General features: G+C 39.3%; 1 protein-coding gene across 6 annotated transcripts in view; it reads right to left on the minus strand.

Annotated features, from left to right (window-relative positions):
• Positions 1-16,644, minus strand: part of CDK13 (cyclin dependent kinase 13) — a 47,265-nt gene extending 30,621 nt beyond the window's left edge. For all 6 annotated transcript variants that reach the window (XM_058830630.1, XM_058830629.1, XM_058830625.1 and 3 more), the window contains exons 1-4: positions 15,309-16,644; positions 4,704-5,309; positions 1,335-1,502; positions 930-1,069 (exon numbers count right to left, since the gene is read on the minus strand). In XM_058830630.1, coding sequence (XP_058686613.1) covers positions 930-1,069; positions 1,335-1,502; positions 4,704-5,309; positions 15,309-16,507 — 2,113 coding nt within the window. In that variant the 5' untranslated portion in view covers positions 16,508-16,644. The remainder of the gene's footprint in view (positions 1-929; positions 1,070-1,334; positions 1,503-4,703; positions 5,310-15,308) is intronic.
• Between the last annotated feature and the right edge of the window lie 345 nt (positions 16,645-16,989).

A 16,989-nucleotide genomic window follows, 5' to 3' on the forward strand; every position in this document is an offset into this window, starting at 1 on the left:
CAATGATTTGCAAAGGTTCTCAAGGTATAGGTAAAAATCTAGTTCAACTAGAACTAAAGTTTCAAAACTGAGACCAGGACAGGCAAAGAATGAAGAAGGATTTATAATTACTCTGACTATTCTTCTAGCAATCAGAAAGAAGGAACTGAGGCTGGTATGTGGTCCTATGGCATTCAGTTACTGATGAAGTAGAAAATGGTCCAGCATTCAAAGCATGCACAAATAAGCCAGAAGGGCAAGCAACCATGGAAAGAACTACTAACTAAACACAAAATAATCATACAGCATATATAAAGAATCTAGATAATCTATTTAGAAGTAGTGACAATACTATGCATCATATATTGGTGACTGCTCACTCATTTCAAAAATAGTTTAACATGAAATTAAAAAATTATGTCACTGTTGTAAAGTCAATTATATTGCAAGAATGTCCCATGTGCAACTCTTCAGGGCTGTGTTGCACAGAAGCAGATTCCCCTCCTATTATGAACTATTGACTACTGGAGTACAAAAAACCATGACCGAGTTTTATGCATAGCTTCTCTCACAGTTACATCCCTTTACAAACTTCATTACAGTTTGCCAACCTGTCTAGTGTGACATTTAGCTCCCCCATGATATTTAGCCTCTCTTCTTTACTAGTTTAACTTTATACAGAGTATGAAAACTTAAAAAATAAGAATTAGAATTTAAGACTACTCGGCTTGTTTTCAGCCACAGCTTTATAGATAAATGATTTTCCAATGCAACAAACCATAACTTCTGATTTAGACAAATGCTAGACCTAAAACTGAACGCACCAACAACTAAAAAACTTCCAAACATAAGAGGGCAGAATACCACAAATTTTACTCAATATATAATAAAAACCACAACCGTCCTGTTCATTTAAATTGTAGGATTAAATTTACTTATTTTGAACTCACCTGTATCTTTATCTCTGGCTTTGTAAACTTGCCCATAAGTGCCTTCACCAATAATACCAATGATATCAAATTTATCCACACAGCGCTTTCCCCAGTCTATTTCTTTTTCTTTTGTTTCACCATGTCGTGGTCCACATATTCTAGAAAGCAACGGATATTTTTAAGAATACAGCTAGTATATCTAGGCATTGTCTTAACTTTGAAGACATCGTCAACACTATTTGAGACATTATTAGTTAACTGACTTATTACTATTAAGTGGCAATAAACCATGCTGTTTGAGTCAAACCACATTAATATTAAAAATGTCAAAAAGCAGAACTCTTTGGACAACAACATATTTTAAACAAACGATTATTATTCCTACTTGCTTGATAAGCTTTAAAAAATGTTTAATAAACATACTTTGGTCTTCTCTTGCTATGTAACTGAACTGCTGGTTTCTTTTCTTCAGGACTTTTGGGTACCTCAGCTCCTCCAGGCAACTCGGGTGGAAGTGGCAAGTCTGCAAGCAGATGGCGAAGTTTCTTCTCTGTTTCTTTAACCGTCTTCACTGAAAGATTCTCTCTCAAACTATTAAAAAAACCCATCATTTTGCTAAGTTAAATAATTAGTTGAAGATAGCAGATTATTAACATAAAAGCAAAAAATAGTTCGTTTTTTTTTTTAAATACATTCTAGACTGTCAATACACCAACACTTGAAATCTCTGCTCTTAAAATTTGCAGGACTTGGATAAATGACTCACAAATAGCTCTTTGGCAGATTCACAGTTAACCACCACAATTCTACACAACTGTAAAATCAGACCTTTCTGGTGAAAGCTAAGGTCAGATGACACAGGGAGCCTTACCAGGCCAGACTTCTGCCACATAAGCTTCTTTCCAAGCTTATGGCCTAGACTATTAAAAATATTTAGAGCTCAGGTGCTGCCAGACATCAAAAGTATTGCGGTAAAATCTCTACTATGACTTTTCATTAAAGAGACAAGATCTGACTAACCCAGCTCTCCCTAAAATTGGTCTCCACAGATAATGAGCGTCATGCTTACATTAACACTGCAGGGCATTAAGAGGCTGTCCACATCACCTAATTTACAAATTCTAATTGCATACATCTGCTGAAACACTCCAGATTCAACACATTTCTAGTAATCAGCATGCATATCAAGTGAGGGAAAAAAAATCAGATGAAAAAAGGATAATGATTTTCTGACATGGGTTACTGATATCTGACTGATTTTTAACCAACCATAATTAGATAAGAGATACTGTCCATCTCTGTCTTGAGAAAAATCCCCAAACACACGTACAGCATCTTTTAACAATTACAAAATGATCTTAAAAATGCTCTTTCCATTCTAATGGGGAATCATAACTGCTGCAGGATTTTTTTTAAATACATGGTTCTATTTTACCAGAATTAGTTTAGCTAGATTTGTTCAGTTACTGCATATCCAGTAATTTTAAAGCCATGACCATCTCTAAACTTTATGTAATCACATAATTGTTTCTCCCCTACAGGACTCTCACACAGAGTCACTCTTTTAACTTCCATCACTGTATCCATAAAACTTAAGCTTTGAGTGAACGTTTTCCAAGCTAGCGGCATTTGCCAAATGGCATGATTCATCCTTCTCTGTGACAGTTCTTCTATAACTTCTTACCTGCTTAGTTTCACAGACGAAGCAGGAGCTTCTCTAAATGGAAATATATTGCCAACTCCCGTAATAGAGAATGCATAAATTTTTTCTTACTTTTCTTGCAATGAGTAATCCTTATATATTCAAATAAAGCATTCCAGTGTTTTGCACACGTCTATATTTCCCTGTGAAAACTGAACACTTTTTTGTCTTTTACCACTTCCTAAACTGCCACGGCCCCATTTTCAAGAAGCATCACAAGGAAGCACAGACTGCCCTCTCCACAAATATAATGGTTAACGCCATAAAGAATAAACCACCCTTGAGCAGTGCAGGTAATGGCAATAAAATACTCTTATTTTTAAAATTCGTATATTAGTATTTCTCTCATAATTTTCCCACAAAATTTTCAATGTGAGTTAAAGCATAACATATGAAAGATTCTGACAAAGATTTTAAAAGTGGCACATGAAAAGCCAAGAGCAGCCTTTTTTTTCAGGTCTACTAAATCATACATCATTGATGACAAGGGCAATTTTCCCTTTCAGCTAACCTGCACCGTGGGGTTGCAACACTGATGTTCCCTTAGGTCACGTGTTTGTCAGTTTATGAGATTGTTACTGAAGGAACCATACAGTTTTGCACAGCATCAAGCTCAAGCTTTCTTTGTTGACACAATTTCCCCATACTAACTCAGAGCCCAAGGCAAATACCTTTGCCCTCCTCTGCCATTAAAAACATATTTTATAAATAAACATGTTTATAACATTTTATAGGCAAAACTAAGCAAAGCATAAAAAACATTTCATTACTTCTCATTAATCTTTCTAATGCAGCTGTTTGCATGCAGTAGGCTTTTTGTTCTGAAAAGAGAATGAGCTCAGTGCTGAAAGAATCACTGAATAATTGCAGTTTAACTCATTTTACCCAACTTAAAACAGGAAATCCATTAAAATATAACAATAATCAGAAGCAATCAGCCAGCTTCAATATGAAATCTGATTTCATGATGTTGCAATTAATAATGCAATGCCATTCATATTTAAACTAGATAGACTAGTTACTAGATAAAACAGTAAATCTTGCTTAAAGTGTTAGGATTCTCATTTACTTAGATAGGATGGCTTTGTCACAAATGTAAATGCAATTATACATTTGCTACACCTTTATTACATTTGCTAGAGTTTAACGCTGAAGGGCAAAAAACGATTTCTTTTTTATAACTAAAAAAAAAGAAAGTAACTGTCTAATACTATGTTAAGTTCTATTTATTTCCCAAGGCCTTCTATGCACCTTTAACGTTTAGTACAAACTTAAATTACTAGCAAACGCAAGAGAAACATTTTCAACTCTAGCTAAATATTTCTGGCTTAGTTGTGATTTCTTGCATACATGTGAGAGGCATGTAGGAACTTCAGTAAAACAAAATTTAAAAAACCCAGAAACTTCTCTAACAGCATAAATTTCCAATACAAATCATATTACAGGTTCTCTGTTAGGCCTACGAACAGACGTAACATAGTCTAAAAATTCAGATGACACTTGGAACACAGAAATTAATTTCTTTACTACAGACCAATTTTTACACTTCAAAATTAACACAAATGACAAGCCACGAACCTCACTTTCATCATACATACTCAAAATAATACTGACCTTTGAAATAAGTTACAGAAAAATAACACCTAGCTATAAAACAATTGCCTTTAAAAGGGAAGAGAATCTTTGCTTCAAACACCAGCTAAATAAAGAATTTTCACATATTGCTACTGAATTCAACTTTTTCCCAGAATTTTCACACCAAACTTGAAAGCCTGAATCCTTAAATGTATCCTTTCATTACTCCCAAATCTATTATGTACCAGCAATTTTTAGAACATTTCTTTAGTAGACCTTTTAAAGAAAGATTCTTCTTAGACCAAACTCTTTTTTTTCAAGAACTAATTAAATTATTTTTAAGATCAAATTCCTCCAGTTCACTAATAATCACCAAACAGCTGAAAAGCAAAAACAAATTAAATAATGCATTAGCCTTATCTAGCATATAGTTTTATATTTATTTTCCAAATAAAATAACAATAACCATAAAAAGGAATAAACAATCCCAAAAGCAAATCTCTGTCACAACTCACCTATCAGTTTCTTTATCTTCAGGCAGCGTGGGAGGCAAAGGCAAGGGTGGCAGTGTGGAGGTTGGTAGTGCAACAATTCGATCCTTCTCCTTGGCTACTACACTTGGTGTAGTTGGTTTGCTTTTCTCTTTTACAGGGACTGGTGGCTGTTTCACAACAGTCAATTTATTCTCTTTTACTGCTGCAGGCTTCTGTTTAGTAATTTTGTCTGCAATTACATTATTTTCCGCTTTTGTTTCAGGAAGCGAGACCTTTGCTTTTGCCTTGTCGTTTTTCAGATTTGCACTGCTGGTAGGTGAGGGTGTATGCTCAGTTTTGATTTTCTTCAGGTCCTTAACATTGTTCACTTGAGGTGCACTTACAGCAGTGTCAGTGTTTCCCTTGGTAGGTGTTGAAGTATTGGAAGCTTTTGCACTGGCTTTGGCTGCCTCAGCAGCTCTTGCTTTTTTGTTTTTGTTCAGCTCAGCAGCTAGGCTACTCTTAAGAGTCAATGTACTAGGAGAAATACTTGAATGACGACTTCTGGATCTAGACAATCTGTGTCTGCTACGAGACCTGGAGTGCCTTGATGAATATGGACTTCTGCTTCTAGATTTTGCTGATCTCCTGTTTCAAAAAAGTAAAGATTTACCCAGGTAAAATTAAGTCTAGATGCTCTCCCAGCACATCTACTTTTTTGACAAATTACATTTCTTAAATCAACTATTATCACCATTACCACAGAATAAACACAAGTCTATAAAATAGGACAGACCATGCATTAAAAAAATAAAAATCCATAGTTAATTAATCAAGACTCTATACCTTTCTGTTAGAAAACATTAAAACTCTTAGATGTAGTTTCTCCTCCCACAGAACTGCAAAATACAATACTTATATGAGGCAAGAAATGTTCTGCTTTCCTCACTACTTATTAGATATTTTAATCCTTAAAGAAAATTTCAATGTATGTAACTTGTACAAACACCTTTAGTATATACAGTATTTGAGAAAAATTCAACTGACTGCATAGTCAGAAGTCAACAAAATGAAACTAAAATTATAACAGGACAAGAGAAATCTAAACACTGAAGCATTAATTATAGGAACTTCTGAATTTTCACTTCCATAAATATCATTAAATTAACTGAGAAAAAATGCAGTTATAAAGCAAAAAAAAAATTTGAATACTAAAAGCTGCAATGTAGCCAACTGAAACACAGATTTCCCTTTTTAAATCTAATTTTACAACTTCAAATAGAACCAAAACAAACAACCTTCCCCCCTCCCAAAAAGCCCTAGTACCCAATATTTGTTGGGTACAAACAAGCAAACATAACCCACAAATGGGGCTATGCTATAACAGCATCTGAATGCAACACTACTAGAAAGAAGAAGAAAAAAAATCTAAGCTGTCTACAAAATCATAGCAAGAAAATTGCCTAGAACTGGTGGGGGGGAGGGGGCAATTTTAAACTTCTACTGTACAACAATACCATTTCATATGAATGACTTTTCATTCAAAATTTCAAAAGACTATTCTTATTTGCCTAGTACTAGTTTTGAGTCAGTTGTTCATTAAGAAATAAAGGGAAAAAAATTAATCGAGCTGAAAGGCATAGAACAAGTAGTCTAATCCACTGCTATCACATTGTAATGTTATGAAATAAATTAAATTAAATGTAAGAGTTTTAATCTATTTTACCATACCAAGAATAACAAGGATATTCATCAGATTTACAAGTATTTTCTTGATTAAAGTTTGATGGAAATCTATTTTGCTTATCATTTGAAGAGGAGGAAAAAGCATACTCAGGATTAAAAACACCCAGTATTCATTAGCTGAACAAAAAAAAAAAGTATCATGCAATAGCAAAAATATGACTTCCCAAAGAAACAAGATTTTCAGAGTTCAAAAGATAGCACCAGTGTATGGAGGTTGCCAAAACAAAAGGAAATAAAAAACCCAAACCAAATCAACAAAAAAAATAGAAATCAAATTAAAAAAACAAAAAAAAAAAAGCCAACTACAATCCCTATGATCAGGACTATGCATCCCACACCAAATTTAATTTTACTGACAATTATATCAATTAAGTTTTAATTATCAACACAAGAAATTACATCTCAATGCTTCAACTGAACAAATATTTGATCTTGTGCAGTAACATTTCTTTTGTGTTCAATAGTGATTAATTTCTAAATTTACATTCTTTTCTTTTTATAATGCAAGAACTCTAACCCAATAAAAAGTCACTCAGATCAATCAAAAAGTGACTGAAAATAATGTGTATGCACACTGTACAGTACAGCACAAGCCTCAATATTTTACAGGTGAAATTGTCCAAATGGCTAGAGACTCATGAAAGAAAAGAAATCAAATCCCAGATGAAGATAACTCTTGGAAGCTACAACAGTTCAATACTATGCCAGGGAGCAGGTTTTACAGGATTTTCTGCCACAGCAAGGTAACAATGACAAATAGTAATAATAATAATCCTGAAAGATTTTTACTCTTTAATTGAAAAAAGCCTCACAATTATCTTCTAACAATTTTCAACCAAAATCTGATGTTTGGTGTATTCAGTAAAGAGATATTAATGTTCATGTCTAATAAACACCAAATAAAATCATAATATTGGGCACAAAAATTCCACTGGAAACTCACTTCTTCTCCAATATGAACCCTGTTGCTGAACTATTTTTTCTCATTATTTTGAAAATCTAAGTACTAAATCCGACAGAATGTTTTCAGAAGTTTGGCAGAACAGGAGTAAAACTAAAAAGGTACAAAGTTCCGTTATACAGAGTTAAGCCAATGTAGCAGGAACAAAAAGGGAGAAAATCTAGAAAATACACACACTTTAAATGCTAGATCAGAGCTCTCCCCACACCACTATCTCACTTTTTTAGAGGAATTACTGTAGATCTCAAACCGAAGTGTTACTGCTGCAGATCTGCACCCACCCCAGAATCAGTATAATTACGTATCTCCAGCATCAAGCACAAGCTAATAGTCCCTGTTAGTCCTAAACTGACTTCTATAAATGGTGCATCATTTGCAAGGATGTCACTGACCTGTCTCGGAAAAAATTTCCTTGCACATCTTGTTTATGAATCAGCTATTTCACACTGACTCTCTCTCCAATTACCTGTAGAACATAACCTCCATCCCAAGTACTTCACTGCAACCCGTACTAAATTTAAAACATGCCCTAAAGGTCTCAAAATGAGCCCCATTTCTTTCATAAGTATGATATGAGGTTTCTTGTTCGTTTTGATTGATACCTAACGTGATTACTTTCTTTGTTAAGTAATAAATACAAATATAATTTCACATGCACTAGAAAAGAGAAGTAGCAACTTAAAACACAGCTGGTGAGACACCATGCCTGATTTTCACATTGGTTCTGTTCTACTTCAGTACAAAAAAACACAGCTTCATTTAGCTCACTATTAAGGATAAAATGAAAAAATCTGTTCAGATCAGTGACAACTAATTTGATCATCTGATCAGCTACCACAACTCATTGAGGCAGAGGCAGTTCTGAAAACCTAGGGTAAAAATAACCTAAACTTCTATACTTCAAATAAGAATCGACAGTGGATTGATGTCTGTACTTTACTAATACTAGTCATGAGAGTTTGTGAAATGAACGTGAATTTATGCAAGCTCAGATAAAAAAACAAAACCAAACCCAACTATTGTCCATTGTGGGTTTCACACTCCACATGACAACTGCATAACTTTTTTATGTCAGAACTGCATTCATGTGGGAGACAGCAGATACGTATGCACACAAATAGTTAAGTTTCAGTCCCAGTACCTATTACAGACCTTAACAGCAGATCAAAATGATAGCAGCCTAGTTATGAAATATGTTTCTGATTATAACCTCTGCACTGGTTTAAATTTTCCAACACTCTTCATTATTTATGTTAGAAAAAACTATTATATTACCTATACACAGTACCTTTAGCATCCCAAAAACCTTAGCAAGAATCCCCTGCTGTACCTGAACCACTGAACTGGACCCTAGATAATAAGCAAAAACATTAACATTTTCAACTAAATAGACAAATCCTGAATTTTAAGTAAAAAACAGATTTGTCGAAGTGCTAGTTGTTCAAGTTATAATAAAACCTGCTGTTGTCATAAACCTAATAATCTTTTCAAACACCCAACTATCACTTTCTTTAATCTGTGTAGTTCAGAAATCCCAACAGACTAAACAACTTATGTACAAGTTTTCATCTATAAAAATGGCACAAACCCAAAAAATGGACACATTTACAACCTTTCCCTCAAAAGCTTATGCAGCACTCAAGAGTGGAGAAATATTGCCTTATAGAGAATAAAACCAGCCAGCTCACTCTGTTCACTTGACATGAAAGATGAAGTCACAGCCTCATAGAAATGCGCTCACACAACAGCCAGTGTCTGCCAGTTAATAGGACACGGGCTACCTAGTGAGACCCTGAAAAAACACCAGGAGAGACATCTAAATGGTCTAAATCTCCCAGCAGGTCCCTATTAAACGTGTGTGCATGCATACACATACATGTAAAATGCCTTATCTGACACCAACTATTTCAGACATAGTCAGCAGCTTTTAACACAGAAAAAAGGAACAAAAGAACGGTGGCTACAACTGCCCAGATCTGCACTGAAAAAAGCAAATACATCAAAGAACACAATTCAAAATTCTCTTCCTGAAGTAAGGAGAGATCAGGAAGTTTACTAAACCTAAAGGCCACATTTCACTCTCTTAAACAAAAGCACCAGCATGTGCTGCTAACACACAAGGGGAGAGGCAAATAAGAAGCCTAGGTTACTAAGGAGATAATTTTCCTTTGATGCTTCTCCCTGTTTGCACCCAGAAGTTCTGCCCCATTTTAGAGTACCTTTGCCACGTAAGTCATTAATAGTCTTCTATCAGCACCTTGAATTCACTTCACCCAAGTGCAGATCCCTACAGACAGGACAACTGCCACACTTCATGACACTTAGAAAATCACTTCTGAGCCATATACAGATGTCAGTGTGTTTTCATACATGGAGGAGACAAAAAGAAAACTGATATGCCTTAAGAACAGAAGTATCAGTAATATAAGTTCTAAAGCTGCTTTGTTTCTTCCCTAGAGATGGCAACAAAGAAGCCTGTGAGCACAACTAAACCTGCTGCAAAGGAACATGGAAAAAATTACATTTCAGCTATAGCTATAAAATAAAAGGAAAAAAACACAAACCAACCAAAAAAAAAAAAAACAAATAAAAACCACGTCAAGATATTATCTACAAATCACATAGGAGAAAAGGCAAATTTAAAGGAAGTGATAGAGGAAGAAAGCACTAGTAAGGAAGCCACACTGAAACCAAAACTCGACTTTTCAGACCAAGAAAGCTGACAAAAAATGGGGGGAAAAAAATAGAAAATAATGTTGCTTTAGGTATCACAGTTGCCTTTTTAATTTTTTGGTTTTGCCTAGTACCCAACATTTCATATAACAAACAGGTATTCATTCTCTGCTTCATACAATGTACTTAGTCACTTTACAAAAAACTACTTAAGAGATCAAAATGTTTTGAATTACAGGTTTCAAAATTTTTATGTTTGCAACATTTTATTGCACTTCACTGGCTCACTAATAAATAACCAAACAGCAAATTTACTAATTAATTTAACAAAGAAAATAGTCTACTGATGTAACACCACTTACATTCTCAAGCAGAGAATTAAATAATTCCAAATAGTAGCTTAAAGTGCTATCTTTTACTGTCTTGATATTTGAAACCAGACAGGAAAGAAAACTGTTACCTACATCAGATTTCCAGGAATACATTTCATTCAGCTTACACATTTTTTCTTGCCATGCTACTTTTCTAGTTTTTTCTTTCTGTACCCTTTCAATACCCCCTTAATACCAAAAAAAGGTTAATTTTATTGACAAATCAGAACAATCATGTGTTATCTTCTCATTTTTAAACTTAAAAACCTCTTTATTTATTGACTGCTTTAAAAGCAAGCTAAATCATGCCGGTGGCCAGCTACACATTACCTAAGCAAAAAAAATTTTGTAGTTGAAATACATAGGGGTCTGTCAGCTGAAAAAGCGAACTAACTTTGTCAGTAACTTTTTAACAAGGCACAACACAAAGGGTTTTATGAGAACACAAAGGCAAAACCAAGAAACTTAACAGTCCAAAGGAGGTTAAAACAACCAATGTAGCCCAGCTCTTTCTTGAACCCATGGGTAATGCTGGACTACTGACTAAGCAGTGCCATCCTTCCCCGCACAGCGAGCGTATTTGAATAGAGACCTAAATTTAATCAACTGGCTTCACTACAGACCTTCCAAAACATTTACAACCCCTTGGTGACATAAACCACCTTGACAAAACGTTTTAGCTCACAGTATAGTTTTTCCATGTTGCTCCAGCAGGCAAACATATAGTTCATTTCTTTAAGCCATTACCATGATAGTATTCTTTCACTTGATACCTTATTTATTAGTTTTATTTATTTTCTCTAGCCCCTAGTTCAAAGTTACATTCTATGCAGCTCTGCAACCAACTTCCTACTCAGCTGCTTTGTACATGAAGACTACATAACCTGCCTTACTGATTCAAACTGTAAATCTTTAAAAAGGTCTCCAATACATACTGGAAAACTCTGAGCTGGGCTTTGTTTCTTGAACCTGCTTTAAAACTTTCTATTTTCATATGAGAACTTAGCCTACAAAAAAATCAACCAGAAAAAGATCAAGTCCACTCAAAATCTGTGTTTTAAACAGATTTGAATTTAAATTTTTCAAATGAAATTTCCTTTTTCAAATAAGGAAAGAAGCAGCAGCAAAGAGGAAAAGGAAAGGCACATGAGCAAAAGGCAGAGGCCAGCAATGTGCATTGGAAAAATTAGCTACCCAAAACAGTGAAAACCTAGAGCAGTCCATTTAAAATTCTGCAAAATACAGTTTTACGAAACAAAAACAGAGAGCTGTAATTTTTTAAAAAAATTATTTTTACTAATCAAGGCAGGGGAGTCAAACTCTCTCTCAATCCTTTAAATTCAAAAGCACTAGAATTACTGGAATGGAAGTTAGTTTCATATCAGCGTATGGCACCATGGCTTCTCCATTTACTAGATTAATATATATTTTACTGTTTTCCTTACACTTGTTGTGATTTTGCACATAAATGACCCATATTTTGCAGAGCCTCACTACCACTACTACGGACTAGCTACCAATACAAATTGAGATGACTCTCTAGTACCAAAATTAAAAGGAATCTCATATCTTTCCTATAAGCAACATCTATGCACACAGTAGTACTATGCTAGTAGTGCCCCACCCACTTACTCTTATCTAAGCAGATGGGTAGGTGTATCCAAACTTGGAAAAATGTGATTACTCATCTATACTGCTAACTGAATTAAATGTGTGATCACGTAACATATGACCTGACTCAAGCTACATAAAGTAATTCTCTGGAAACTAGTTTAACATGAAATTGTAGGAAGCAAAAGACTGTGTCTGCTTCTTTTGTCAACCATGGGGTTTGGTTGAGAATTTTTTTTTTTTCAATCTAGTCATTTTACCAGTAGAGAAATAAATACCTCATACTTTTGGAAGAATTTCCATTTTGAAAATATGCATGTGCTACTTTAGAACAGCTGTGTTACCCGATCCACAAGAAAATAGAGTAACACAAATCCATCAGCAGCAAGTAAAGAACTTCCATTCGACAAGTGCCTACAGCTCAATCAGTTTATCCAAAACACAAACTTTTCTTGCTATTATAATGGAAAAGGCAATTGATCATTCAAAGAGAAGTCACCAAGTATGGAAAACATATCCAGTGTCTTAGCTGCTCTTTAGAACCCACAGCCAAACAATACCACCTAAAAACAGTGAAGTTAGGACTGCAATTCAAACCTCACAGCAACAACACACTGCTGCTGCTTCAAAGGAGCAAAGCTGACTTCACTTGTTTCTCTTCAGCTGTTTACTAGAAATTTCTCCTTAAGCAGCTCAGACACCTAGATTAAAAAATCATCACTAAACACACGGGCTTTCCAAGCACACTAGAACTGCTTTGTGATCATTTTCTACATACCAAAATAACTGGATAATTTATATAATATTAGAGAAGACATGTATACAAGACATAAAACGAAAAGAGCAAAAAGACTGGCTGAAATACTCAGTCACGTACAAAGTTCATGATGTCTGAACATCATTAGAACTGGATACAAGCCCAGAATTAAGCCTTTAAATCTTCCAGATGAAGAACACAGGTGCTGTAAGAAGCTGTTGCCACCATGAAACTGTAATATTCTATCAAGTCTAAGGCCATTATCAAACAGGACAGCAAAAATGTTCAGCATTCTGGTTGTAGTACTACACATTCAAGCAAAAAGTGATTATGACATAGTTTTGAAGAGTTTTTGAATGGTTATAAAAAAAGAGTATAAAGCCCTTCCTTTCCATTTCCCCACTGCCACTGCAATACACATTATGATCAATAGCTGTACGGAAGGAAAAAACCAGTGGTTTCCATTTCTCCACAACAGGTAAGCATTATCAACAACTGATTTAATCTTCACAATTTAGGTGTTTTTTGAAACAAATGCACCATTAGGACAGACCTTTCTTTCTACATATAGAAACCTCTCATTTTCACTCAGCCATTACAACCCCTCTCCTGTAAACCTGACAGTCTGCATTTATTTGTCTGTAAGCAGTTAAAAACTGAACGCAAATTACATTCAACTGGAGGGAGGAAGAAAGGCAGGGAGTCACAAAGCTAACTCCTGGAAACAGATCTGCAGGCTCAAGAAAAACTTACTCACTACAGAGTGAATACCAAAATCAGGAGACTTAAATGCTCATGCTTCAAATCAAAGGCCCACTACACCAACAGAAAAAAGAACAGTCCTGCAAAACTCCACTACAACCCAACTAGAAAGTGCATAAGACAGAACCCTGAACTTAACTGGGCTGTCAATCTGACTATTCCTAAATACTGAGTTATTCCTAAATGCAAACCTCATATACATAATTCAGTGCATCATTATTAGCTTTCCTATTACAGGATATAAACCACTACAGAAAATAATCCGATTCCTAGGGCATTTAAATCAAACTATGCACATAATATTCCTGCTATGCTATTATTCAAATAATTTTAAAAATGTATTTTAACCACTTGTAACAGACTCTCACAGAAGAACAGCACGATGTTTTCAGAGCAATTACAGCATTTTCTTCTTGAAACACCCTACTGCTTACAAAATTATTCCATATAACCACACCTTTAGACAATCACTATTCTTATGCCAAGGCACTTCAGCTCTATCTCTCTGAACAAAGTAGGACACAGCTTTGTTACTTTGCTCTTTAAACAGCATTTTATGTACACCCAGTACAGCAAACTCTACCAAGAGCCAGTGAAACATGGAACAGCTTTATCATGTTCCCTGGATACACTACAGGACACCTCAAATAGTGATCAACACAAAGTTCTTATTAAAAACACCAGAGAACAGTTCTCAGACAACCCACCAGGTACCTCGTAAACAAAATTCTTGCCTGTGGAACAACACATTACTGGATACCTTTAAAATTGCAGTCCAGACATGAATTTAAGTAGGTCTACAAACAACGGGGCCATAGCAAGATGCTAATAGAGAAAATAAGAATCTTCAGTTTTAAACACATACTGAGCAAATACTTTTAAATTTCTAGCGTATTTTTCTGCAGATCAAAATATTATGAAGAGCTTTAATTCCACAACACAGTTTGCATCTGTTTAGAAAGACACAGCCCACATTCCTCTCCACATAAAATTAAAAAATTCATGCAATGCTGATCTTTACACCCCGAGTTCCCACTAACACTGAAGAAAAATTATCTGCAGGCATACATTAATTATATATACGTGCACAACCTTACCAGGGAAAGAGCTTAATGTAAAATACAGGACAGTTTATCAAAACATGACATTGACTCAATTTTCTAGCAAAACAGAAAGCCCAAGTCCTTCTGCAGACCTCTAAAAAGAACGAGAAAACACTTGTAAACACAAATTGCCTGTCAGCTGGTTTTCTTTTTAGATTAGCAGAAATTAAACCAAACCCAAATATATTCGACATGCATCCTATTTTACCCAGGAACAGGATAAATAAAAATGTACCACAAAACATCTGTACTTTATAAAGCAAAGATTTAAAAACTCAAAATTGGTCCTTCAGAAGACCTGTCCTCCAAGGAGCATCTTTCTTCAGTCACTCTCATCTGAAAATGTTCTCATGGCCTTAAACACTTAAAAGCCTTTTTTCGGCCAGGTGGTCTCCCACGGAAACAAACTAGCCGCAGAAGTGTTACAGACATCCGCATCTCCCTTTCACCCCGGGAGACAGACAGGACAGGAAGATCTTTGTACTTGTCCCTCTCCCCTGCCCCTCATCCTAGCTTTCTGGCAGCAAAAGGGCAAGAGGGAGGGATCGCTGCTGGATGCAAACCTCTCCGCCCTCTCCGGCATTCCTACCCCAGTCATTATTCCCCTCCTCAATACACCGGGCCCCCACGCCATTCCGCCTTTGACCCCAGGCCCGGACTTACCGGATAACGGGGCTGTAGGGGCTCCTCGACCGGCGCCAGCTGCTGTAGGGGCTGGGCGACACATCCCCGCCGCGCTCGTACGAACTGTGCCGGCTGTAGCTGGGGGATCGGCGTCGGCTGTAGGGGCTGAGTGGCGAGCGGGCGCCCACCGGGCTGAGCGACTTGCGGCTGCGCTGGCTCTGCGAGGAGCGGTGCAGAGGAGGGCTGTCATCCCGCCCGGGGCTGGGTGACGAGCGCTGCCGCCGGTACGCCTTGGGCTCGGGCTTGTCGTCCCGGTAAGCTTTCGGAGGGTCCTTGTATGCCGACGGCGGCTCTTTAGCCGCTTTAGTCCGGCTCCGGTGCGATTTGCTCTCTCGGTCTTTCCTGCCGCTGCTGGGCGAGGCGAGGGAGCCCTTCCTGCGGCCGTCGCTGCCACCGCCGCTGCTGCTGCTGCTCTTGAGTCCCTCCCGGTCTTGGCTCCCGGTGTGGTTGTGGCGGCTGCGGGATTTGGAGGACGAGGAGGGCTCGGATGCCCCGCGGCCCGGTGCCGCCGTCCCCTCCTGCTGCGCCTTTTCCTCTCCCCGCCGGCGATGCTCTCGGTGTCGCTCCTTGGAGCGCCCGCTGCTGCCGCGGTGCTCCCGACGGGACCGGCCGCTTCGCTCCGCCTCGCCCCGCTGCCGCTGGGTCCCACCGCCCGAGGAGGAGCCCGGGCTGCCCCCGCCGCTGCCCCCGCCGGCTGCGCCGCCGCCCAATAGTCCCTCGGACTGGGAGCTCACGTCGTCGTATTCCTCCACCAGCGTGCTCAACCCGCCACTACCGCGCCGCTTCTCCGCCTCCTGGGTGCCCCCGCCGCCGCCGCCGCGGCCCCGCCGCCGCTTGTGCCGGGAGCCCGAGCGCCGCTTGCCTCGCGGTCGCTTCCGCTCCCCGCCGTCCCCGCAACAGGAGGAGGCGCCGGTGGCCGCCAGGAAGAGCAGGGACTGTGGCGGCAGCGGCGGCTGCAGCAGCGGGGGCTGCAGGAGCGGCGGCTGCAGGAGCGGGAACAACAGCGGGTGCGGGGCCGGCGGCGGCGGCTGCGGCTGGGCCGCGAAGCGCTTCCGTCTCCGGTGGTGCAGCCGCTTCTTGTCGGCCGCCGCCTCCACCGCCGCGCTGCTGCCACCGCCGCTGCCCCAGCCCCGGCTGCCCCCGCTCCCGCCGGCCGCCGCGTCCGAGGTGCTCGGCATCGAGCTCGCTCACGGCCGAGGGCGCGGCCCAGGGAACCCGCCGCCACCGCCGCGCTCAGGGCGCCATGGGGACCCGGGGGCGCCGCGCACACGCACCGGGACGGACACACGCGGGCCGCACCGGGGCCTCGCTCGCTCCCGCACCGCCCGTCCGCCTCACATGGGGCCGCACCGATACATACGGGGTCGAGCTGAGGCCAGGGCTGGGCGCGCTGCCCGATGCGGCGGAGCGGCACCGGCAGCGTCCCGCAGGCCTGTGCGGCCTCTTCCGCAACACGGAAGTGTCTCCTGGCGGCGGCGGGGGCTTCTCCTCACTTCATTCTGGGCCGCCGCACAGGGACACGGACACCGGGCGCGGGCCTCCTCCACCTCTTCCCTCAGCCGCTCCCGGCAGGGCGGCTGGGTCAGGCCAGGCCGGGCCGCCTCCGAGCGAGGTATCCGGGGCCCTGCGCGGCTCCGATCGCGGTTCTCCTGCCCGGCGG

This window comes from Poecile atricapillus, chromosome 2, assembly GCF_030490865.1.
Source record: "Poecile atricapillus isolate bPoeAtr1 chromosome 2, bPoeAtr1.hap1, whole genome shotgun sequence".
Lineage (NCBI taxonomy): Eukaryota > Metazoa > Chordata > Aves > Passeriformes > Paridae > Poecile > Poecile atricapillus.